This window comes from Erpetoichthys calabaricus, chromosome 10 (genome assembly GCF_900747795.2).
Source record: "Erpetoichthys calabaricus chromosome 10, fErpCal1.3, whole genome shotgun sequence".
NCBI classification, from domain to species: domain Eukaryota; kingdom Metazoa; phylum Chordata; class Cladistia; order Polypteriformes; family Polypteridae; genus Erpetoichthys; species Erpetoichthys calabaricus.
In genome coordinates, this window is record NC_041403.2 from 18,035,082 (window position 1) to 18,062,714 (window position 27,633).

The 27,633-nt window shown below is 39.5% G+C and overlaps 1 protein-coding gene across 7 annotated transcripts in view; it reads left to right on the plus strand.

The window, feature by feature from the left end:
• dnajc6 (DnaJ (Hsp40) homolog, subfamily C, member 6) overlaps positions 1-27,633 on the plus strand; it is a 152,696-nt gene that overhangs the window by 58,847 nt on the left and 66,216 nt on the right. For 4 of the 7 annotated variants that reach the window (XM_028810962.2, XM_028810957.2, XM_028810958.2 and 1 more), the window contains 3 exons: positions 15,163-15,313; positions 19,728-19,777; positions 25,062-25,210. In XM_028810962.2, the coding sequence (XP_028666795.2) occupies positions 15,163-15,313; positions 19,728-19,777; positions 25,062-25,210 (350 nt within the window). The remainder of the gene's footprint in view (positions 1-15,162; positions 15,314-19,727; positions 19,778-25,061; positions 25,211-27,633) is intronic. The other 3 variants (XM_051932705.1, XM_028810959.2, XM_051932707.1) reach the window with 1 other exon arrangement.

Sequence of the window (27,633 nt, forward strand, 5' to 3'; positions counted from 1 at the left end):
TTTTGTGTCTTGCCCTCCTTGTGCAAGGTGTCAATGGTCGTCTTTTGGACAACTGTCAAGTCAGCAGTCTTCACCATGATTGTGTAGCCTACAGAACTAGACTGATAGACCATTTAAAGGCTTTTGCAGGTGTTTTGAGTTAATTAGCTGATTAGAGTGTGGCACCAGGTGTCTTCAATATTGAACCTTTTCACAATATTCTAATTTTCCGAGATACTGAATTTGGGACTTTCATTAGTTGTCAGTTATAATCATGAACATTAAAAGAAATAAACATTTGAAATACATCAGTCTGTGTGTAATGAATGAATCTAATATACAAGTTTCACTTTTTGAATGGAATTACTGAAATAAATCAACTTTGTCATGATATTCTAATTTTATGACCAGCACCTGTACATTTAACTGGGACAATGTACAAGTAAGATTTAAGGCCAGTACTAAAAGTGCCAGAGAACTGGCTGAATCTAGGCTATCAAATGAGAACTCCATTAACAGACATTTGGGCATAAACCCAGTATATGCAAACTTAAGAAGAACATGTTCATAATAAATAAAACTTTACAACCAATACCGCACCCCACTCCTGAACACACTGAGTTAGCTATATATATATATTTTAGTGCGTTTTGTATATTTATGTGTGTATGCCTTTGCTGTTTTGATGAGACATCCATCCATCCATCCATCCATCCATTATTAAACCTGCTCTATCCTAACACAGGGTCACGGGGGTCTGCTGAAGCCAATCCCAGCCAACACAGGGCGCAAGGCAGGAACAAATCCCAGGCAGGGTGCCAGCCCACCTCAGTTGATGAGACAAAAATTAATTTCACTTTACAACATATGCGTCACAATAAACTTGACCGTTGAGTGGGGTGGCCAAATTTTTGACAATGATGGTAGACAGATGACCAGATAAATTTAAAAGGCACTATATAAGGTAGCTATAAAGATAGGAAAGACATTATCTAAGACAGATAGATAGTGTCATAGTGGAAATGGATTGGCTGGCATCTCAGCTGGGATAGATGGTTTCTTATGCAGCCGGGAAGCCTTTATAATGGATGGATGGAGAGACTCAGAGGGCTATGTTCCGCTCCAGTATGATCGGTGGCGGTATCCTTCTGTCCTGCTCTCCCATGTGCATACCGCACAGGTAGTCCTAATGGATGACCCTGCTCCGTTCCTTGGCAGCTGCCTGGGGAGCTATGGAAAGGCACATATGTTAAGTTTCAGCCAGCAGTTCTTCCCTGGCTTGGGTTTAAATTATTTTTTTGTGTCATTTATGTTCATTTTTGATTGTTTTATTTATGTTAATATTGTTACTTATGTTAATTCTTTGAATTCTGTGTTTTTATTAGTGTCGTGTATTATTTTATTTGTATGTGTTTATACTTGCACTGTTGTGCGTGTTGTATTTTGGGGGTGGTTCTCCAAGAGGCAGAGCAACATGTCTATAACCATCAAGGGGCAGAAGCCCACAGTCCCTTGTGCTGTATTGTATGCTCTTGGGCTGCTGAGTTCTTGTGATTGTTGTTATTATTGTGCTTGTAGATTTACTGGAGTACTGACCTCTCACTTTGTTTTTTGACCTTTGTATTGATTTTAGTATTGGGACTTGTTTGCCACTCAATTGCCTATTTTTAGAAAAGCAACTCCTTCTGTGCTTTTTGTGCTCTTTGGAGCTTTTGTGCTGCCAAACATTCTCATGTAGAATAAATCTTTTTATTTTATGAAGATTCCTTATCTGCCCTTTATAATTTTACAAGCCGAAGGTTAACAGATCCTTCTCCTAGTGGGGCTTTTGGCAAAAGTGATTTCGTTGGGAAGTGCTGTCCAAGCCACAACACCATTCCATGTTTTATGGAGATTCTTTCTAGCCAGGAAGTGCTTCCTGGGTTCTGTATGGTGGCACCGGAAATACTCCGGGGTCTGGCATAAAGCAAGCTGCTTGGCCTCAAACAGGGGACTTGAAGTTGGGAAAAGAGAAGGACAACACTCATCTGGAAGGTTTAGAGGGGGAAAAGGAAAGAAAAGAGAGAGAAAAATCCTTATGTTCATTGTGTGTGTATCAAAGTATTTTGTTTAATAAAAAGGCTTGATTAGATTCTGGGACTTATGTGGATGAAATTGTGTCTGAGGTTTGGGGGGCTGTAAGATGCCCCATACAGGTCTGTCTAGATAGATAGATAGATAGATAGATAGATAGATAGATAGATAGATAGATAGATAGATAGATAGATAGATAGATAGATAGATAGATAGATAGATAGATAGATAGATAGATAGATAGAACGAACAAACTGTTTTTTTGTCCCGGGTGAGAGGTTAGGCTTTTTACAGATCTTCAACTGTAACAAATCACAAAGGGCAGCATTACTTCACTCTGTCTGAAGTTTAAGATTTTGCTTTCTTTTTTCCTGGTCAATGTCTCAAATACACATTAATTTCTCTGGTATTTTGTATTCCACTTGGATAGCTCAGTGCCATACTAGTTAGCAGTGTAGATTCACAGACCCAATGTCCAGTTTTTATTTCTCATGCCATGTTGTTTGTCCATAAAGAATTTGGTTGGGTTTTCTTGTCAGATGAACTGCTGGATCTGCCCGGGCCTTGTATGAATGGGGCCTCCTGTGTGATGGATATGATCTAGGTACTTTACAATAGTATACTGTAATAATCTGTGCATGTCAAATGAAAATGTCTGTTCTGTGATCCACACATCAGACAGCATTTGTTTTCTTGTAAAGTGTCACTCCCAGTGGTCGTGCACAAAATATTTTGTCATTCTGATTATGTTAATTCTGATAGGAAATTAAAATTGAACTGTTTGCTTTTATGCTTTGTTAGGGTATTTGTTTACATTCAAATTTTGGCAATCTGACTAAAATGACAATCATGCAAAATCCGCTGATGAAGATATGAATTTAAATTGGCTAAGTATAAGTAACTATGCATGTGTGCACGAGTTTGCTCTGAAATCGACTGGTGCATCATTGGGATTCAATGTTGTATTACAATAAACGGTGAAAATGTCCAAGGGGATGAATGCTTTTTATATGTGTTGTAAAAGTAGTTAGCATTTACAAAATGGTAATGTCAGCTACTGTATGTTTAGAGCTGTCATGACATTTCTGAGTCTTTTTCTCAAAGTCCTCTGATAAGCTCCGCTTCAATTCCATCATCTCCTTCCGCCTTGCCTGCCTTTAGCTGTTTTTTTTGTCCTACACAATACCCTCCTGTGTTTCCAAAGTTCTATCATTCAGAGTTCTAATTATGGTACCTTCCTCTTGCTGTCATTTTTTAAATGAAGACCTGTGTAGGCCTTACTTCCTTCACCATATTTATAGCTTCATTATGTCTCCTATTTACATTTTAGACTTTTGATGCTGGGTTAGTTAACCAATTGTTTATTTCTTTTGGTGGTTTCAGAAGTTTTACTGATTGAATCCTATAGTGTGCCATTGACCACTCAGATTGTAAGTATGTGTTTATAGCAGCACCTAGCTTCTTGTCTTCTTTTTTCACATTGTAAATTGCTTCTTTCAGTGTATGAAGGTCAGTCAGTATCTCAGGTAGGATGTTTTATGCTTTCATATGGTAACAGCTCAAAGGCCAAACAGATATGTGCAAACTAATGGAGCTTAAAACACATACAGCCCATACTCAATTGATGTGCTGGTTCTGTGCTGGCAGGCACTAATCATCCTGCGCCCCATATGCAAAATGAGAAACCCTGGGTTGTGCTGCTGCTAAATGAAATCATTAAAATCAATTCACACACCTCTTTGCCTCACAGCAAATGGCAAATTGCACTCCAGTTTCACCATTTCTATCTCTGGTATGAATTCTTTGGACTGCACTGTAGTCTCATTTAACTCTTTGCATGTTGAGAAGGCACTGTATGGTAAGTTATTGGTCAGTGTGGTACAGTTGTCGTTTGTCTCAGAAACCACCTCAAATCACTGGACTGGCATGGTGCAAAGTTTTTTGGGGCCATTTTGAGTGTTTAGAAAATCACTGAAGCAAAGAAAGATTTTTGATTTTGGGCTACTAATAGTTGTCCACTGTATTGACATGTTCTTTGTTTTTGCTGCGTGACAATAATCCCACATACTTACTTGTATTTGTATTGCTGCACAGTGTATAAGCTTGTCAAACAATAAAATGAACAAAGATAGGTAGGTAGGTAGATAGGTAGATAGAACTTAATTTGTTCCCAGGGGGAAATTTGGCTTTTTACAGAAGCTCTTTACATAAATAAAAACACAAACAAATAAATAAAATATAACTGTAAATAAATAGATACAAGAAATAAATATATATATATATTGTCAATAAGTGGACGCTTGGGTGCGCTGTTGCCCCGTGAAACCCAACAGACAGATGCAGACACTGGTTTAAAAGCACCCAGAAGTATTTTTATTTTCTTCTTCAAAGTGCCCCAAAGCACCTCCACCACCATACACAATAAATCAATACTCAATACAACAATTTCTTTCCTCCTCTCCTCCCAGCAGCTCCGTCACAATCCCTTCCAAATCCGGCTTGCTTGCTGGGTCTCCACCAGTCCTTTATATAGTTCTTGACCCTTACTTCCGGGTCAGATGGAGACTTGTATTTTTCTTCAGCCCGGAAGTACTTCTGTTCTTCCATTCCCGTGACTAGGAAGTACTTCTGGACTGTATGGGAAATAAAAATCCCTCCGTCTTCCTGCAGCGTCACATGGCGGCACCCAGCAGGGCTGTGAAGCCAAACTCCATGTCCCATGGTGCCCTGCGGGAATCCGGGACACCTCTAAGCTGCAGGGAAGTCTCCATCTAGCATCCTGGATGTGTCGGCAGGGATGAGCTGCCAGCCTTCCATCACAATATATATATATATATATACACACACACACACACACATATACATACACTATGGATAACAATTTGTGCATTGCAGGCATAATTGTTTCAAAAGAAGAAAATTATATCTGATAAACTAGTTCATCTAGTAACAAGTAGCTAAAATAATGTTTTCTTATTTTGCAATATCTTGCCTTTAGATAGGTGGATAGATACACACACACATACATACACACACACTATGGTCTGAACATACACTAGAGTGACTAAAAGGAAAAAAACTAAAGAGAAAGAAAGTCTTTGTATTGGCAGTCACAGTCACAGTGAGGTGCTTTACAGGCGTATTGCCATTGGTATTAAGGACCACCGTGGCGTTTCTTGACACACTTTTTCTGACTAATTTGTTGGCTGAAAGTCCTCAGTGTTGGAATCCCACATTAAGGATGTGCCACATTGTTCATTTTGGCTCTCAGTTTTGTTTTAATTCTCTTGTTTTGTTTTAATTCTGCCCTTTGCTACGACTTCCAGGGGTTTCTGAATATGTCCCATAACTGAGCCTGCCCTTTAAATTAGCTTGTTGATTCAGTGGGCCGCTCTTGAAATTATATTACCAGCCCAACATACCACAGTGTAGAAAATCACACTGGCCATCACAGAGTTATAGAAGATGTAAAGGATGTCAGTACCCACATTAAAGGAACGCAGTTTCCTGATTAAAAAGAGTTTGCTCTGGCTGTTATTACATATTTTCACTGTGTTATAATACCAGCCTGTCATTGTAGTGGACTCCCAAGTACTTGTAGGAGTGCACCACCTCCACATCCACTCCCTGAATTGTGACCGGACACAGAGGTTTTTTGGTGCGGTAAACGTCAATAAGTAGTTCCTTGGTTTTGCTGATGTTGCTCTCAAAGTTCTCCACTCAACTCCTCTCCTCTGCCTCATTTCTCTTATCAATACTCCTGTGACATAATCTGGTGTTTAATTAATAGTCGGAGGTATACAGAGTGAAGGGAAAAGGAGACAGGACTGTTTCTTGTGGTACTCATACCCACATCAGAAACACAGTCCTTGATAATAATATACAGCTTACTGTTTTCTTATTTATGATTTATAGTTGTGATCAGTGCAAAATGTGTAATGCCACATGCAGAAAGGACACACCTTGTCCAAGTCGGCTCCTTCACACCCAAGAACACATCATGTTGTGCTGTATGGTCTTTGTATCACACAGGGTTGGCGATGTTGGGTAGTTACACATACTTTAGTTCTAACAGTAGTTTTTTTTTTGTTAAGGGATGAAACAGTTAGCTACTGATAATTGACTCTTAGAAGAAATAAACAAAGTATGAATTTTTGCTAATACACTGCTAATGGCATAATAATTTGTTAATGTATTAAGATAAATGTAAGTTAAATGAAGAATTTTGTTTTGTGCAACTGATGGTCTGAGTAAGAAGCATACGTTGCCACTGCAGTGCGATGAGTTTTATGAGACCCAACTTAATACTTTGTAAAATGGTACTTGGGCTGTCAGATCGAATGTCACCATTCAAATATAATTCAGATATATTATAAAATGGTGTTATTTAAGGGCAAAAAAATCAAATTTAATGTAAATAAGAGCAGTTGTTTACTTTACATTGCATATAAGAAGTGGCTGGTCAGGAAGACAACTCGGAGAAGCCAAGACTATCACCCTTGTAACCCCATTTCATAGCAAACCAAAAAGACGGCCAATAACCACACAAGAAAAAATTCTATGTCTTTGGAATTACTGGCAGCAGTTAGTAGGTCTGTCCTTTGGATTGGTTAGTTTGGTATCTGACACCACCTTCCATGAATGAGCCGGCTTTATATTCTGGGGACTGGAAGGGGCGGTGCTTCTCAGGGGGACAGGGTCAGTCATCCCTTTTGGGCCCTATTCTTGGCTGTTGAGGAGGAAGGAGACTGGTCATCACCCTCTTTTCTACCGGGGTGGTATTGTTTACCTTGTCAGAGCCAGGAAGGTGGTCCACAGATGCGCATGCATAACACACACTAATTTTGACATTGTGTTACTCCAGATACACCATGCAATTTTGCTGGATATGCCGGATGTGTTTTTGCACATCACTTTCACAATTAGCCTGTACAGAATTTTGAATGATTACCTCATGTCCTCTGCTTTGTAAAAGCCTTCCTTCACGAAGCATTTTAAAATAGATTTTATTTTACCTCATTGCTTTGCTCTTGGATTAAACAGTTATACTAAGAATAGATTTTTAAATACATTTCTAGCACTTTAAAACTGTCATTCCCTTCCATTTATGTTAGGCAGAATGTTCTCTTTTGGCCTGGGACACCTACAGATTTTGTTTTTCTCTTCAGCTTAACTGGAGTTTTTTTTTATTTTTTCTGTTCACCCTGACCATCAGTCCATATTATTGGACTGTCATTTAGAGATTTTTTAAGTACACTTATTTTTTAATTATATATCTATCTTTACTAAGTGTGCATTATTTATTTTCCCTACTATTTACGCATTATTATTCTTATCTAAATTTGTTTTTTGATGCATGTAACTATTCCTTTGTCATCTTGTAAAGCATTTTGAGCTTCATTCTATGTATGAAAATAGAATGTGCAATAGAAATAAAAAGGGTGTTGTTGCTGTTGATTCTGTTCTGATTGACTCCTGAAACTCAGACCTCTGACTTAATTCTTCAGAACAGTCAAGCGTCCTTTGTAGCACAGGTTTTTTTTTATATGATTCTCTATGTTACAGAAAGCCAGTCTAGTCTAATATAGTATAGTGACTTTATACATCAGATGACTGTTGTATCAAGTCATCACTGCATTTGGTCCAAGTCGTGATGCTGTCTAAGCCACATTTGAAAGCTGATGTAGGCTTTTTACATTTATAAAGTGATGCAGGCATGATAAGCAGCTTCAAACACTGCAGCTAAGAAGTGTGACTCAAATTTCAGGCTACTGTCAAGTATAACACCATGACTGGTGACAAAGAACTATGAGGCCCTTTGACAGGATGTAAAATTCAACAAGAAAGCCTCAAACATCATGAGTTGTATTGTGCTTCCATCCTTGGAATCTCACAAGTTTTCTAATTAGTCAGTGTTAATTAGAGCCAAAGCAAATTGCTTGTGGTAGATGGCAGAGACAAACATTTTTTCTGGGAAGATGAAATCCTGCTTTGATTAGCTGGAAACGTACCAAACAAAATATGCCCCTTAGATATATTCCTTGAAGGAAATTTGTTTCTGAGATTGTTCATTTTAAATGGGGAATAGCTTGGCTGTGCTGTACTAGCAGAGAACCTCGTGGCATGAAATCTGCAAGACGGTTACAAGTAGAAGATAAGGAATCTGGGAAAAACTAACCTTTGAAATGGTTAATAACTTTCATAGTATCTAAACAAAAATGTTAGATATATTATACATATACTACCTAAAGAGTTCTTACAAATTTTAATAATTTATTCTTATGTCACCTTATTTACTAGCAACAGGAACTAGAATGAGGTGGATTGTTCCATTATTAGTAAGAACTCAAAAGGAGGCCTTACTTGTATAATGATAACTTAGCATATTGCTATTAGCTCACCTACCAAAAAGTAGATTAAGGAGAAAATTGCTGTGGTGCTAACTATTCTTATGGCATCTTTCAATGATCATCTTTTATAGTTTTTATTTCACGGAGGCAGTGCAGGTTTGGTTCATTGGTATCTCTAAATTGGCCCACCTTGTACTACTGTAGATCTGCCATAATATGGGCTGCAATGGCAACATGGGCTGTAGTCAATCAGTGATTACTATGTTGCTAACCTGACTATGGCAGGTCACACATAAAGAGTCAAAAATGGTTTCCATTCTTTTTGGAGTCCTGCTGTGTTCCCTCTTTCCTTTGTGAGTGCTCCATCTGCAGTGTTCTAACTAGTTCCTGAACCTCTTCATAAGGGTCTATAGATTTTTCTTGTTCTTTCCTTTTCACTCTCTTCTTCGAGGCCCATGGTTGAATGTTGTTCTCAGTCAGATTTTATGCTCTACCTAGTGATCCAGATCTCTTGTCAAAGTTTTTTGTTTCAGGCTCCACCTCATTATCTTTTACGACAACTTACTTGGCAATAGATTCATTTAATTAATCTGTGGAGAGACCTTCTTAAAAGTTAGCACTAACAATGTAATATATTTAAAATAAACACGGCCAGAATGAGCCATTATTGCATATATAAGTGTTTTGTGTTTTATTTTTGTTGTTAATTTAGTCAATCTTTGAGAGATCTGTTCTCACTTTGACATTAAAGAATATTTTTCTGTGTCAAAAAAGTCAAATTAAATCAGCTGGGGATTCAGTGTTTTATAATACAAAAACATGAAAACATCCAAAGGGTTGAAGACTTTTCATAGGCACTGTATGTAATATTTAAATCAAAAAATAGATTGGACTGTCGTATGGATGTACTGGATATATTATTAGTTTTTGTTTGAACTGCATTGGTCTGAGTTCAGACCATGCAAGTTTGTATAAAGTTTATACAAAAAGTGTTTTTTTAATATTTTCAAGTCTCAAAGGCTTTAACTTGTCAGTCATGCATATTCCCTAGAAAGCTCCTCCATTAAAGAAAAGAAATAGTAAAAAACATATCATAAAAATTGAAATGCAGTAATTTTCAAGTATGCATGTACAACCCTGTTTCCAAAAAAGTTTGGACACTGTGTAAAATATAAATAAAAAATAGTGATGTTCTTATCAGGTTTTTTTAAGGCCAATACCAATTGCCAATTTCAAAATCACTGGATTGGCTGATTCTGATTTTTTGTTCTTCATCCCTTTAAAAAACTTTTTAACACTAAGCTCCTGGTTAATTTGATGCATAGAAGCTTTATGTCCTATATTAAACTATTAACTTTGGTATTTTTATAATTAAACTGTAGACCACAACTGTTCATTTTTTTATTATCAAAATGAAATTCTGTAGACGTATTGTTGTGTGACCATTAACACACTAAAATAAATAACATTTCCTTAAAATACATGCTTTAACTAATAAAATATGCACAAAAATATTTATTCATGATACCTATGTCATTAAAGAAAATAAAATGCTTCTTATAATTACAAGGTGTAAATTTGTAATATTGTTTAATATGTATATGTACATGCACATATATACAATATATATCTCTATTATATAAAAAAATCCTGGGATGAGGCGAGACTTTTTAGCCTTGGACAAGACGTGACTTTTTCAGAGAGATCCATTCATGTCCTGTGAGAAGAGACTTTGTGCCAAGAGATTTCACCATGCCCGGGGCCGGAAGTAAAAGACAAATAGTAGATGAAAAAGCAGAACGTCTTAAAGAGGTTCAAAAACGTTGGTGCGATACACGTGCAGAACAGGTTAGAGGTAATGAAAGTACTAAAATTTGAAAGTCTCAAAAAAATGATACTAAAGATCGCATTAGCGCAAACGGAAATTATTACTCGGTGACATAATGGAACAGCGAAAAGAGATCAAATAAGTTCAAGACTTGTAGATCATCTAATTTGTGTTGCCATCAGGGTAAAGTAGTGTTTCTTCCCAATGAAGAGGCGTATTCACGGGAACTAAAAGATTTGTTGTTTGGTGAAGAGAAGAGGGCATCAGAGAAGAGAAGAGAGCGGCAGAGAAGTGAAATGGCTGGTGTGTAGTGCAGGCCGGGGGTTTGGCTAGCGAGGTGAGCAGGGGTCAAAGTCCCATAGTATACAGTATATTCTCACACAATCGGTTAATTATTATTGGCAATTAAACACTGCTTAAATGTAAATATACAGGCACTTATAGGTTTTATTCACTTTTAATCATTTAACTGCACTATAGCTTTTTTTGCCATTAAAATACACATTACTATATTTATACAGGTGTTCCTGTTTTTCTTCAGTGTCTCAGCTAGACATTCATAATTCTTGATTTGTAATTATGGATTATTGATTACCATTTTAATTGTGTAGTATTTGTTTCTTACCGGAACCTATACTGTATGACACACTCAAACAAATAATAAACAGAGCACAAATCTTTAGTAAGCTGCAAATCTATCAAATGTTTATAACATGTTGATCAGGAAGACACAAGGCTAACAAGCTTAACATGTTTTATGAGTAAAAGACACATTTTGCTGTTAAGCTAACAAGCCTCTTAAATACTACGCACCAATTTCAAATTTGTCTTTATCTTTTCTTCATCCAATTAAAAATGTAAGCAGCTGCACTTAACACCAGCTTGTGCAGTCCAAAGTCAGACAAATAGTATCCATTTTAATTAAAAGGACAAAATAAAAAGGTCTGTGTTCATTCAAGTAGCTTTTCTTGTGGTTGTCTAATTGCACAGGACGACTCCTCCAATTCCTATTTCTCAAGTTTATTACTCCACTTTCTTTAACATATAAAAGCTAATCTAATATTCCAATCATCTGTCGCTCTCTTGTAAAACAAGCCTTGACTTACTGCTGTTTGTTTACACTACAGGAAATCTGCTGCAGAAAAAAGGCACACACCTGATCAACTACCATAATGCCTTGCGTAAAGGAGAACTGCAACTAAATTACTTTACAGTTTAGAAATGCAGGGGTTGAAAAGTTTGTCTTTTTGCCAATTTACTGATCACCGATTGAATCTTTTGTTGTGAAAATCAAACAATTTAGAATGGTGGCCAATCGATTGGAGTATCTCTAAACAGAATGTGATGATTTGAAAATAACTCTAACCCTATATTTAACTGAAAATAGAATATCATATGTTTAAACTGAGAAAAGTTATTGTTTTTTGAAAAATATATGCTCATTTTGAATTTGATGCCAGCAACACATTTCAAAACAGTTGGTACAGGGCCACATCCTTCACTGTTTTGCATCACCTCTACTTTTAAGAACACTCTGTAATTTTTTGTGAACTTAGGAGACCAAGTGCTGTAGTTCTGAGAGTGAAATATTGTCCCATTTTCGCAGGCAGGCCAGTTTAGCTCCTTACTCTTTCACTAAGGAGCCATGCTGTTGTAATACATCTAGAATGCAGTTTTAACATTGTTTTGCTGAGAAAACAAGGTCTTCCCTGAAAAAGTCATTGTCTGTATAGCAGCATATATTGCTTTAATACTGGTATAACTGTATATTATACATCATTACTGGTGTCTTCCCAGATGTGCAAACTACCCTAAAACGGGCTCTAATGCACCCACCTACCATCACAGATGCTGGCTATTTTACTGTGCTCTGATAACAAGCCGGATGTTCCCTCTTATCTTTAGCCCGGAGGATGTGATGTCCATGATTTCCAAAAAATCATTTTATATTTTGATTAATCAGATCACAGGACAGTTTATCACGTTGCCTCAGTCTGTCTTAAATTAGCTTGGATCCAGAGATGGCAGCAGTGTTTCTGGATGATGTTTATAGTATATCTGGCTTCTTTTTTGCGTGGTGGAGTTTTAATTTGCATTTGCGGAGGCATTGATGGAACTGTGTTCACAGACCGTGATTTTCAGAAGGGTTCCTGTTACAGAATCACGTCTGTTTTTAATGTAGTACCGCCTGAGGGCACGAAGATCACAGCCATCCAATATTGGTTTTCGGCCTTGTCCTTTGCATACAGAGATTTCTACAGATTCTCTGATTCGTTTAATGATAATATGTTGAGTAGATGATGAAATCCCCAGATTATTTGCAGCTTTACGTTGAGGAATGTTATTCTTAATATTGTTGCAGTATTTGCCCACGCAGTCCTTCACAGGATGGTGAACCCCTCACCATCTTCACTTCTGAGAGACTCCACCTCTCCCGAATGCTCTTTTTATACCCAATCTCGTGACTGGCCTGTCGCCAATTAACCTCATTAGCTGTCAAATGTTCCACAAGGTGTTTTGTTTTTAGCATTACACAGCTCTTCCAGTCTTTTGTTGCTGTGTTCCAGCTTTGTTGAAATGTGTTGCTGGCATCAAATTCAAAATGAACACACAGTACACTGCAAAAAATAAAATATAAGTTAAGTGAAAAGTATTTATATCAAGACATTAAATCTTGTTTTCCTTATTGTAAGAATTATTGACTTATCAAAAAAATTGTATTTACATTTTCTTAACTTACTTTAAGAAATCTTGCCAAGTAAATTTTGCTTACCCCATTGGCAGATATTTTTGCTAAATAAAAGCAAAACAACTCCCCTTTAAACTGTTTTTTTTCTAGTTTTTGTATATATATATTTTGCAGTGAGTTTACATAAAACAATAACATTTCTCAGTTTCAAAATGTGTTATGTCTTTCTATTTCAATTAAATATGGGTTTAAATGATTTGCAAATCTCTGCATTGTTTTAATTGACATTTTACACAACATCCCAACTTTTTTGGAAACAGTTGGTTGTACATGTACACAGACCAATACTTTGTTAAACCGTCTTTCACTACTACTACATTTGTTCTAAAGGCTCTGCTTACTCTGACCAACATGATGGAGTAATGTTAATCCTTTTGCAAACTGGGCTGTGATTTTTGAGAGTCCCACTCAGCAACTTCACCAGTTTCTCTATACTGGAGGAGGCAAATAGACTGCTGGGCTGTTCTTTCACGTGGCATCTCAAACAAGCTTTACTTAAAAAACAGAACCTATTTATTAATAACATATGGGTTATGCAAATACATGCAAAGCCAAAAGAAATAAAAAAAAAACAACAGAGAATATAAAATCAGGTAACTGAATAGATATCTTTCTCTTACTCTGTAATTTCAAAGGCCCAAGTGGTGATCCTTTATTCTGAGAATTTCTGGTCCAAGAAAGATTTTACTGGAACATTTGGAAGCATCAGACACTTTGAGTTTTGTATTGTCCAGGTCTCGCGGTTTCTTCACACCTTTCAGTGTCAATCTGTTGTGTAGCTACAATTGTTCCTCACAAGTTCAAGCTGTCTGTTAGTGATCAAGTAACCCTTTACTTCAAAGAAATCTTCCTTCTTGCCTTGTGCACCTCATGTGGTACGCAACAGCCTCCGATATTAATCAGTATTCAGCTTGTGCGCCTAATTCCCAGAGGTCTCCTTTGGAATTCAACATTTTGATTGCTGAGATTTCACTATATTTTCAAACAAATGAAGAAGGCTCAACAAAGTCAAATATTTATTTTTGTTTTTTTCAGTGTGGCAACAAATTTGGTCTAGGATATATTTGAACAGTAAAGTGCATATTATTTAATTTTCACTTTTATTGCATGTGCATGAATAAAGAACGGCAACATGTCTGAGCAAAGAAAGATGAGTTTATAGTATATTATGTTCCTAAGAATTACTTCTGATTGCTTTGAAATCACTTCAGTTTTATTTTGCCAGGCCCTCCTGACTCACTAGTACAAGAAACCCCCCCCCCCCCACCATGTGATGTACCGTTCGATTTGTCTTGATGTCTAGCTATGCAAGATGTTGACCGTTTTTGGGTTACCCCCCATTTAAGGCACTCTAGTCCCAAAAAAAACCCTCATTCCATATTTTGTGCGGGAAATTGCATCCTTATGATAGAGAGTAAAACAACAGGTGTCTTCAGCAAAAATTATCATTCAGGTTGTTCAAGCCACATCAACCAATCCCAGGGATTCACCCCCTAATGGGATATGGGGGACCAACTTTACTGCTTTACACAAAAATGTGAAAAAACAGGGATCAGTAATATAGGCATGTGGAGTGTTGTTTCATGACATTTCCAGCTTGCTGATCATGCATATGATAATATTTTTAATATTTGAATTCTTTACCAGTGGTCCTACCCTACTAAGAGTCATTTGCAGAAGGTTAAAAATGGCAGATTTCAAACACAAGCACATGGGGTATCGTTTTACATTTTTTCAAGGTTAGGTATTGTGAATAGGAAGTTATTTTTGATTTTGGTCCTTTACTAGAGATATAGTCCTCTATGGACCTCTATAAAAGGGTGACACATGACAAATTTCTATTACAATTTAAAATATTTAGACTTTAAACATTTAAACTGAAGCACACATTTTAATATTTCCTATACTAAACTCTTCTTGTTTAGTTTGTACTTATACCTTATGATGTAAATCATTAGATTTACTTTGAACACCCAGAATTAATGTGGCTTACGCTATTTCAGACTTTTCAGTTTTAAATATCATTCTTGTTGGTGCACTAGGAGTATTTCTGAAATATCATTTGGAACATTTTGGCTTATGGTATTGAGACTCATCTGTTTACTTGCTGTGTATATCTGTGTATGTCGTTGTCCTGTTGCATGTTTGTGTAAATGTAAGAACCCTAATCTGATCATTTGAAGGTGCTTCATCTCCAGATATGGAGGCCAATTATGGGGGAGGGCTGCTGGATATGGTGAAAGGAGGGGCCGGAAGACTCTTCAGCAACCTGAAGGATAACCTGAAAGATACCCTGAAAGACACATCTTCTAAAGTGATGCAGTCTGTAGCAAGGTAAGGATGAACTGCAGTCTCCTCCTGTGCCTGAATGATGCTATTCAACATTTGTGAATGTTTCGTTTTATCACATTATGAATAATATCTATTCACAAATTTTAAGTCGGTAGCCCAAAATTATTAATGAGTAAATACGGTAAAGTTTGATGTGAGGCGTAACTGGTATATTAAAAATGAAGGCTTTTTCATTTCACATCCCAGCCGAGAGTTGACCTTCTCACAGAAGACGAAAATTAGAAATCACATGTCAATGAAGGCTTGCTTTGTTTTGTAGCAGTGGACATACATCTTTCTCATTTTTCCTAACTCACTATATCTATTTATTCTGTTTCATTTTCTATTTTACTACTTCATTCTTCTGCTGAAAGGGGCTCTTTGTAAATTGCTGTCTATGTCTATGGCTGTACTTTCCATCCATCTCTTTAGCCATCGGCCATCATACTTTCTTTCTTTCTTTCTTTCTTTCTTTCTTTCTTTCTTTCTTTCTTTCTTTCTTTCTTTCTTTCTTTCTTTCTTTCTTTCTTTCTTTCTTTATCACTATCCATGTTTTATGATATATTATCACTGCAACCAAAATTAACTGTTTCTAAAACTGATATATGTCCCATCCCGTAACAACAAATATTTGATTTACTTTGACGGCTTACTCTGTATGTTTCTGCTTGGCCCTTAACTCTACATTCTAACTACCAGGTTTTCTCCAAAGGCACTCAATCAAATAAAGAACTATGGTCTGTGTGTTGCGTATTACTTAGGCCAATATGATTGGTCAGTTTGGCTTTGGTGACATGATCAAAAGAGGAGGTTCAAAGGTGAGACACCCAAGGAGGAGAAACAGCATAGGAGGCACACTGAGAGCCACCTTCACAAACAGGAAGTATAAAAGCAGACAGGAGGTGATCAAATGCCTTGAAAATAATGATAGAGTGTAAAAAGCAGGCTGAACTGGAACATGCTTGAAAGGTACAGTGCCATTGAAGAGACATTCAGACACATATGGATACAGAGGAAAGGTGCTGAAGGTACATGTAGAGTAAGAGATAGCCAGTATTTTTAAATTATTCTGTTACCAGTTTTTGACAGGGAGCATGATTAGTGTGTATTGTAGCAGATAAGCCCTTTGTCCACCTCTTGAACCCTCAGGTACCACTCCAAACACGAGGTAAAAGCACAAGACTTCTTTATTTTGTTGTCACGTGCATCCTCCACTCCACACTACTGATATACTTAATCACAATAAACTACTCACAAACCAATCCTCCTCACCCAGACACTTCGCCACCCTAACTCCCAGCTCAGCTCAGTGTCTGGGCTTTCCCACAGTCCTTTTATACACCCTGACCCGGAGGTGTTCCTGTCCAACAGTCCACAGTTCCTTATTCCTTATGGGTCAGGGTAAACAGCCCTTTTCTTCAACCCGGGAGCACGTCGTTTCTTCCTGTCACGTGACCATGACGTACTCCCGGGTTATAGGGTACAAAAGAGCCCACGAGCCCCCTTACAGCGACGCCTGGTGGCCCCCAAGGTATCCAGCAGGGCTGCGTATAAAAACTACATAGTCCATGAGGCCCTGCTGGAACTCGGGGCACGTCCACGCTGTCCGGAGAGCTCCTCCTGGCGGCCTGGGGGTGAGGGCCAGAGTAAGAAGCCGGCAATCCACCACAGTTCCCCCCCCTTAGCGACGACAACTGGGGCGGAGCGTCGATCCCCGCGAGGGACATCCTCGTTCAGGAGGACGCGTCAGTCGGGCTTCGGCTGTGCTGTCTAGACCCCCCAGAGAACCTCAGGGGAACGGTGTATCGTCTGTACCTCTGTTCCCCTGTCCTCCGAGGACAACTAAGCCAAACGTGGCCTGGCTGATGGCAGTAGTAGCAACACCTTCGTCCTCCCGGTTGTCTTCTTCCCTGGGACCTGAAACATCTCGGGAATTCGGTTAACTCCGCCCTTTCCTCCGCTAAGGAGGGGTTTACGGCCGCTTTGCTGCTCTCAGCCCGTTTCTCTACCCTGTCAGGAGACCCGCGTTTCTGTTTGGGGATCTCCTGCTTACTCTGGGGCTTGTACACAGCTTGAGGCTCTCCATGGGAAAGAGAGAGCCTCCTTGCTGTCTGCACGCCCTTTGACTTGTGCTTCTTAGGAGGCGACGTCATTAGCACCGCATCGCTCTGGCTAACAGCACTGTTTAGCTGTACCAGTGAGATCGGCGCTTCCCCCACCCCTCCGGTTACTAGTGACAACTCCCTTATTACACCAGTTGGGGTCTGGAGTGGCGACTCGCTCCGGAAGGCCGTGTCACACGCATGCCCCGGCTTCATCGCTCCCTCCCCCGACCACTCGATTATTGTGCCACACTCTATTGTTGGGTTTGCTGTGCTCTGGCACCCTCTATTTATCAACCGCGGGGACGGCTCGCACTGGGTCCCCTTATGATATACGGTACAGATATCACTCACCTGCACCGCCTAATCAATCGAGACCGGGGCTTCTCGGCCTAATCGCCGCAGGTATTCCATTAGTCCTTTTAGTGGCACCTCGGATGTAGCTCCCAGCTCCTCCACGCGTGCTTTAATTTCCTTCAGTCCCTGAAAGAAAGTATACACGGGCTCGAGGTATTTCTCGAGCTCCCTTAAGTCCACAAAGTTACTTAATTTGGCCGGCGGTAAGTTCGTTTCCTTATTTTGCTCACCTGCCGGCCGGGAACCAATGCACTTGTCCGCCCCTGGCACGTGCTCGGCTGGGTTGCGCAAAGGCTTCTGAGAAATGGAGTCCGAAAAGGAACGGGTAGCCTCCAGCGGCTGACTGCGATCTGCCTCTTTTAATTTGTCGGCAGACCGTTCAGTCACCTCCCGCTCCTCTTTTCCTTTATTTAATTGCGCCGCTGCTTCGCTCGCCTCCCCCTTCCTTTTCAGGGAGTTCAGACGCGTCGGGGAATGCATGACCTCACCTAAGGATCCTAAATGACCTTCTCCGTCCCAGGATCCATCGCGCGGGGTCATGTGGTCATTTACCTTGAATGGGCTTCTTGCTTGCCGACTCCTAGCTTGTCTTGCCTTCTGGGTATCGCGGCCATCTTGCCGCGGTATGAGGCAGGCATCCGACTCACCACTTGCTTTATGGAAGCAGGCCTCTGCAAAATAGGAATAATACATCCCCGGCACCTCGGCCGTTTTCCCAGCACATACCTCCAGACATGGCAGCGATGTCCCCAATCCGTTTAGGGATTCCGGTGTGGCCGATGGCTGACAGCGTTCCTGCTGTTGCGCCCTTCGGGCTTCTTCAGCCTTTATCAGCTCCCGGTCCTCCTCACACCCAGTCAGGCGAGTCCAGGCCAACTCGGCTGCTGTCATGGTCTTTACCCAGTCGGTATTGCTCTTTTTCTTTCCTGATTTCTTCCCCATCATGGTCTGATGTATTTCCAGGCTCACTAATGCAGCGCTCTCTATAGCGGGTGGTGTTTTCACCTTAGTGTATTGAAGCGGGACCTTCTTGGGGTCGTCTGCATACACAATATTTCTTTGAATAACAGGTCCCCTGCCAACAGACGGCCAGAGAATCCTGCCGACTATGCCAGTGTAGCAGATAAGCCCTTTGTCCACCTCTTGAACCCTCAGGTACCACTCCAAACACGAGGTAAAAGCACAAGACTTCTTTATTTTGTTGTCACGTGCATCCTCCACTCCACACTACTGATATACTTAATCACAATAAACTACTCACAAACCAATCCTCCTCACCCAGACACTTCGCCACCCTACCTCCCAGCTCAGCTCAGTGTCTGGGCTTTCTCACGGTCCTTTTATACACCCTGACCCGGAGGTGTTCCTGCGGGTCAGGGTAAACAGTCCTTTTCTTCAACCCGGGAGCACGTTGTTTCTTCCTGTCACGTGACCATGACGTACTCCCGGGTTATAGGGTACAAAAGAGCCCACGAGCCCCCTTACAGCGACGCCTGGTGGCCCCCAAGGTATCCAGCAGGGCTGCGTATAAAAACTACATAGTCCATGAGGCCCTGCTGGAACTCGGGGCACGTCCACGCTGTCCGGAGAGATCCTCCTGGCGGCCTGGGGGTGAGGGCCGGAGTAAGAAGCCGGCAATCCACCACAGTATATATAATTTATGTATTATAGGTTTAAATATGTCTTCACAGTATGTTTGGAGGGTGCAGGGATATGTTTTGTTACATTTTGATAGTAGTTCTTCAGTAAGGATTTTAGTAATTGCACAATAAGTTAAAGACAAGTTTTGAGTAGGACTTGGGCTACAACACCAAAGAGCTAGTTTATTCTAGATAGATTTAGATTTTCATTTTTTGAACTTGCTATTTTCCGTAATGTGCAACATGAATGTAATGCTATATATATTTCTGGCTTCTGACAGCATTCTGAAACCATATCTGGCTTTTTCTCTATTTCAGTTATACAAAAGGAGAACTGGATATTTCATATATCACCTCTAGGATAATAGGTATGAATTTTTTTGTAAACTGCTTTCACCAGTAAGAATGTACCCTTGTTTATTTATTTTTAGTTCAGTGAACAACGGTGTGTGTGTGTGTATATTTTCCGGTGGGCTGACTCCTTGCCCGGGATTTGTTCCTGCCTTGCTCCCTGTGCTGGCTGAGATTGGCTCCCACGGATCCCCATGACCCTGTGTTAGGATATAGTGGGCTGGAAAATGACTGACCAACTGAATAACCTAAAGATTGTGTACCTTTATATAAATTCATCAAAAAGAATCAGCTAATAATTACTGCTGCTACTCTCTGCAAAATTAATTTTGCTTTAGGAAACACTACATGAAATTAAGATTGAATTATCTGATTAAATTATGTGTTTGTTTGTTTTCTTTTCCTTAATTGAATAATTGTTATATTAGTATTCCATCCCCTGAGGAAGACTGAACATTAAAATGAATTTATTTTGTTTGCCGACAAATGCAGTATGTACTTTATTTTATAGCTTGTTTAAAAATTTGCAAATTGAATTGTGGTTTTTAGATGATGTGGTTGAATCTGAGTGTATTATTTAGACATCACAAGATTATAAATGACCACATCAAGTCTTACATGCAGGAGTGGATATCTTGGCAGTCTTCAGATTCTGGGAAAGGCCTTTCTCAATTTAAAGTCCTGATCTTGCTTTAGTTTTTTTTTTCCTTTATTTTACTTGATTTACAAACATTGTATCAGTTTTAATATGTTAAGACTCACTGCTTTATTTTATTGATGTTCAGCTACATGCCAAGTGAAAGAATATCAGGTAAACACCTAAGTTAATGTCTTGAAAGTTTCTTTGACAGTTCAAAGTTTTAATAGAGACGTGGACATAATTAAATTTAATATGTTATTACTTGGGCTTTGCCTTATTATTACTTTAGATCTTGAGGAGGCCAAGCACTGTTAAGATAGTTTAAAGGTAATATTCTGTATTGTAACGGGACTAACTTTTGCATTACCTGGGGTTGACATCTGTGCTAAGTCACCATTATTATGAGCCAGTATTTCATATTTAAATAAGCAGCTACAGTGCCAGCTGTCCAGAAGTCTATAAAAAGGACAAGTCTGCATGATCACTACCTAGCATGACTAAGCAAATTGTCCTTCTAAATACAGCTAGCTACCCAGTAGAGCTATGAAATGAAAAAGAATCCACTGGTTTGGTGCTGGCAAGAACTGTGCAGTACTTCAGTATGTGGAGGTGTACTACAGTACTCCAGAATGTCTGATGTATACCAGGTTTTACCTCAGGTAATGATGCGACAAACTATTTAATACTGTACCCTGACCCTGCATTACAACATTTCTGTTCAAAGTCTGAGTGATACTAACCAGTCCACCAGTAGACAAAAGGTTACATATACATATTCGCAGTGGCACGGTGGCGCAGTGGTCGTACTGCTGCCTCACAGTTAGGAAACCCGGGTTCGCTTCCCGGGTCCTCCCTGTGTGGAGAGCACTTTGAGTAGTAAGAAAAGCACTATATAAATGTAAAGAATTATAGTAATCATAATCATAAGTCATGCTTGGGTCACAGATTTGCGCAGAAACACAGGAGGTTGTAGAGAGACAGGAACGTTATTCAAACACTGCAAACAAACATTTGTCTCTTTTTCAAAAGTTTAAACTGTGCTCCATGACAAGACAGAGATGACAGTTCCGTCTCACAATTAAAAAAATGCAAACATATCTTCCTCTTCAAAGGAGTGCGCGTCAGGAGCAGATCATGTCACAGAGATAGAGAAAAGCAAACAAATCAATAGGGCTGTTTGGCTTTTAAGTATGCGAAGCACCGCGGCACAAAGCTGTTGAAGGCGGCAGCTCACACCCCCTCCGTCAGGAGCAGAGAGAGAGAGAGATAGAGAGAGAGACAGATAAAAAAATCAATACGTGCCCTTCGAGCTTTTAAGTATGTGAAGCACCGTGTAGCATGTCGCTTCAGGAAGCAGCTGCACAGAAGGGAGCAACGTGAAGATAATCTTTCAGCATTTTTAGACGAGCGTCCCTATCGTCTAGGTGTGCGAACAGCCCCCCTGCTCAATCCCCCTACGTCAGGATCAGAGAATGTCAGCGCAAGAGAGAGAGAGAGAAAAGTAAATTGGGTAGCTTCTCAGCCATCTGCCAATAGCGTCCCTTGTATGAAATCAACTGGGCAAACCAACTGAGGAAGCATGTACCAGAAATTAAAAGACCCATTGTCCGCAGAAATCCGCGAACCAGCAAAAAATCTGCGATATATATTTAAATATGCTTACATATAAAATCCGCGATAGAGTGAGGCCGCGAAAGGCGAAGCGCGATATAGCGAGGGATTACTGTATTATTATCAGAATTATTATATTTTAAATGAAAATCTTTCCCAGTACGCTTATTATTACTTATTATTTGACTGATGCATTTACCCAAGGCAACTTACAACAACATCTAAGATATAAGTGGTTGGATGTCTTTTGTTTTTTTTTTTTCATTTTGAGCACAGGCACGTGAATTGATATGCTCATGGTCACACAGTGTCAGTAGCAGAATTCGAACCCACAACTGCAGGGTTCGCTTACATTGTAAAGCTAAATAATTGCTTTTGCTCTTTGCAAAAAGTGTTTTGATGTTGATTTTGTTTTTAGTATTTTTAGTTAGGTAAAGAAGTAGGTAAATAATAAAATAGGTAAGAAGTTAGAAAAGCACTGATTCATTGTATAACGGGAATACGAATGGTACACAGTGAGCAAGAAGTTCAGGGGCTTGATGTGATTGTTCGTGAATATCTGGGACTGTAAGATTATGGTGGGTGCCAGAGATCAGGGTCTTACACCACTAAAGCCCTCCACCTCCCCACATATAGGCACATGAGTAGATGACTTGACATGCATATTATGCAGCACTGGTCACCATACAGACCTATTCTATCAGAAACTTTTATTATCTCCATTTTGCTTGAAAATATGAGATGCAAATTTTTTTCTTGATCATCACCATAAACTACATGTGGTGAGTAACATGAAAAAGTGCCATCTTTGGGTGGAGTATTCTTTTAAAGTACAATTTGAAATGCACAAGGTGATCTGTATAATACTAATCTTTAATAGCAAATGTTATAAAAGTGAGTGACAGAATTAATATATACTTCCAATATGAAATTGTGAAGAAGGGTTTGTAACAAAAGGGACAAGGAACTAAAATATAGTATGGAATAGAGTGGAAATTTCAGGGAATTATTTGTTAGCTAGTAGTTGAAGGATGAATGGTATTTTGATGTGCAACAAAGCTAAATGAGTACTTGCTGAGACTTGTGAATTTGTGTTTTAGAAGGCTACTATCAGAAGTTTGTAAGTGTCTAAAAAACAGGATTATCTATACTAATAAAAGTCAAAGCCCTCACTGACTCACTCATCACTAATTCTCCAACTTCCCGTGTAGGTAGAAGACTGAAATTTGGCAGGCTCATACCTTACAGCTTACTTAGAAAAGTTAAGCAGGTTTCATTTCGAAATTCTACGCATAATGGTCATAACGGTCGACAACGTCCGCCATGTTAAACTTTCTTATTTATGGCCCCATCTTCACGAAATTTGGTAGGCGGCTTCCCTGCGCTAACCGAAACCGATGTACATACTTATTTCGGTGGTATGCCGCCATATTGAACTTTCCAATGGTCTTTGTTACTTATGGGCCCATCTTCAAGAAATTTGGTACGCGGGTTCCCAACGCTAACTGAATCCTACTTACGTACATATATATGTCCATAGCCTGCAGCTCGGTCGCTGTGTGAGGCGGCGTTGGGTCCCCCATCCCCACGCCTCCCACGTAGTTGGCTGCCTGCCTATATAAGGCCGTCTGTCACTCCGGTCTCTTCATTCCCTTCCTTGCTTCGCCACGGTATTCACGTCTCCCTGCTGATAACTGCAGCCTTTTTATTTAATCCACGGCTTCTCCGCTGTTTTATTGTTCGTTTATTACAATTATAGTTATTGTGTAGGTATTTTAGACTTCGTTTACATTGTTCAGGTACCCATTTCCTTTATTGTTCCAACCGTACCCCCATTAAAATGTCTATCGAGGTGATCACCATATATCAAAGAACTGTCACTTACCGAGTGGTTTCCATGCCCGGAGATGGCGACTGCCTTTTCCATTCTCTGTGTTACATATTGCACGGCCATATCAGGCTCACTCTTGATATCCGGAGGAACATTGTGTCTTATGTATTGAATGACTGGGACAGATTCAAGGTGTGGACTGATGACAGTACAGGAGATAATTATACTACACAGGAGCACTAGAAGAGTGAAATGCTTAAGCCCTTCACCTATGGTTCTGCATGTGAGTTGATGGCTGCCGCTGAATTGTTCAGTTGTCCCTTTCAAGTGTACTGAAATGGCCAAATATTTTACACCTTTGGACAACTGCCAATGCCTCTTAAGCATCTTAGATTCACAGGTGACAATTTGAGTAGTGGACACTTTGATGTTTATGAATGTTTAAACTCTCAAAATCTGGATGCGAAGTTATCGATGAAACCCATTTCAATTCAAATGCCTCCAATTTCCAGTAAGGCTCTGCTTCGCAATGACAATTAATAAGTCTCAGGGACAGACCCTACAAAAGGTTGGCATTGATTTGAGGCAAGATTGCTTTTCACAAAGCCAACTATATGTTGCATGATCAAGAGTAAGCTCAGCACACAGCTTGGTCATATTACAACCGGAGGGCCGAACTGACAACGTGGTGTACAAAGAGATCCTTAACAAATAATTATTGGTATATTTTCCCTCAGTTTAAAAAAGGTTTACTTTTCTTCTTAATAAAAATTTTAAAGCAGTACTTCGCCGCTGCGAAGCGCGAGTATTTTGCTAGTATAGTATGAGCAGTTAGACAGGAATACTGGATATTTTGATATAGAAGATGAAGAGTCTTGAAGATAATTCACAAGATGATTCAAGGGGGCACAGTTGGAAACTTGTTAAAGACAGATTTTGCATAAATCATTAGAGAGTTTATCTTCATCCACATAGAATAAGTAGTGTCATAGACAGTGGGACTTCAGAAATCTTTAAACCTTGACTTGATATTACTTTGGAGAGTTCAGGTGAACAGAATGGACTTGTTGTGCTGAATGGTTTATTCTTGTCATAAATGTTCTAATGATGTTATATAAGTCGGTGAGATGAGCCATACATTTGGTGTGATTTAATGGTCTCACAGAGGAGATGATTGAATTGAGTTGTCAGTTAACAGCTATCTTGTTTTTACATACAGTGATGTCGTATCCAGCTGAAGGAGTAGAAATTGGTTATAGAAATCATATAGAAGATGTTAGATCTTTCCTGGACTCCAGACATATGGACCATTACACAGTCTTCAATCTCTCACAGAAGCTGTACCGTAGTGCCAAGTTTCACAATCGGGTAAGTAGTTTTTTTTTCCCTCAAAATAGTAGAAATTGTACATTCTGACTTCAATCAAAAATTAAAATTGTAAGGTCTTTTAGCTAATCAGAATGATGGCAGTAAGGTGGAAGAACAGTGAGACTGGGGTTAGGTGCTCCAGTTTTCCCAAACATCAAAGATGTGTATGAAAGGTGTACTGGTAGCAGTAAGTTGACCAGTAATGTGTGAGTGTAAGTGTGTGTGTCAATGTGTCCTACATTGGACTGGCTCCCCTTCCTAGGTTGGTTACTTTGTCCCAAAGCTGTAAGATTAGGCTCATGCTCTGTAGCACCAAGTTAGATTAAGCAAGTTTAGCAGATGAGTAGATAAAAAAATGGTTGCAAAAATGAAAATTAAACAACAACAACAACATTTATTTTTATAGCACATTTTCATACAAATAATGTAGCTCAAAGTGCTTTACAAGATGAAGAAAAGGGGACTGTGACAGCCATTCCAAAACATTGTACTTCTCCCTCTGCATGAATGCATTTGTAGATTCGAACTGTGTTTTGGGTCATTGTCTTGTTGGAATATCCAACCCCTGCGTAACTTCAACTTTGTGATTGATATCAGCTTGAACATTATCCTGAAGAATTTGTTGATATTGGGTTGAATTCATGCGACCCTCGACTTTGACAAGGGCCCCAGTCCCTGAGCTAGCCATACAGCCCCACAGCATGATGGAACCTCCACCAAATTTAACAGGAGGTAAAAGGTGTTTTTCTTGGAATGCGGTGTTCTTCTTCCGCCTTGCAAAGCGCTTTTTGTTCTGACAAAATAACTCAGTTTTTGTCTCATCAGTCCAAAGCACTTTGTTCCAAAATGAATCTGGCTTGTCTAAATGAGCATTGGCCTACAACAAGCGACTCTGTCTGTGGCGTGAATGCAGAAAGGGCTTCTTTCTCATCACCCTGCCATACTGATGGTCTTTGTGCAAATTGCTCTGAATTGTAGAACGATGTTCAGATACACCATCTGCAGCAAGATGTTCTTGCAGGTCTGTGGAGGTGATCTGTGGGTTGTCTGTCACCATTCTCACAATCCTGCTCATATGCCACTCCTGTATTTTTCTTGGCCTGCCAGACCTGCTGAGTTTAACAGCAACTGTGCCTGTGGCCTTCCATTTCCTGATTCCATTCCTTATAATTGAAACTGACAGTTTAAACCTCTGAGATGGCTTTTTGTAGCCTTCCCCTAAACCATGAGACTCAACAATCTTTGTTTTCAGATCTTTTGAGAGTTGCTTTGAGGATCCCATGCTGTCACTCTTCAGAGGAGAGTCAAATGGAAGCACTACCTGTAATTGACCACCTTAAATACCTTTATATCTCATGATTGGACACACCTGTCTATGAAGTTCAAGGCTTAGCGAGCTCATCCAACCAATTTGGTGTTGTAAGTAATCAGCACTGAGCAGTGACAGGCATTCAAATCAGCAAAATGACAAGGGGACCCACATTTGTGCACAGCCAGTTTTTCACATTTTATTTAATTTCATACAACTAAATACTGCGTCACTAAAAATCTTTGTTCAGAAAACACCGCAGTACTCAGATGTTCCTAGGAAATGAAAGACATACAACTGTCATCTTTATTGTTGAAAGGAGAGTCAATTATTATACAGGCTGAGAGGGGCTCCCAAACTTTTTCATTTGACTGTACTATATATATATATATATATATATATATATATATATATATATATATATATATATATATATATATATATATATACACACTGCGGTGGGTTGGCACCCTGCCCAGGATTGTTTCCTGCCTTGTGCCCTATGTTGGCTGGGATTGGCTCTGGCAGACCCCCGTGACCCTGTGTTTGGATTCAGCGGGTTGGAAAATGGATGGATGGATATATATATATACACTTAAAATTGGTAAGATGGATATAGGGCAAGACATACTAAAGAATAAAGTGAAAATATGTACGGATGAATTTATAAGCTAGTAGAATATGTGGTTAGTGCTCGTTGCAGTGTATTTAGAGCATTAAGCATCGTCCATGCAGGTAGTTAGTATTATTTGACTTTGACGACCTATGGAGGGGTCTGGAGCACACACCCCTTCGATAGCTCAAGTGGCACCCTTTGTGTATATACCTCGGACTTTAACAAGGGAGCATGCCCCCCTTAGTGTATGGAGTATGCGTATACTTTTACTTTCATAAGTAGCGCCCAGTGGGATATGCCGCCCACTCTGTACCATTATAGTTTGTGTAGTTGGTATTATTAGACATTGACAACCTGTGGATCCCCACTTGGTGTTCGGAGTGCATGTGCCTTCAGAACAATGAATGATGCCCCTTTATACACATTTTTATCATGGTTGAAATACTTAAACTACCTTTCTGGGTTCCCCCTCAGTGTCTGAAGCACACACCCCTTAAC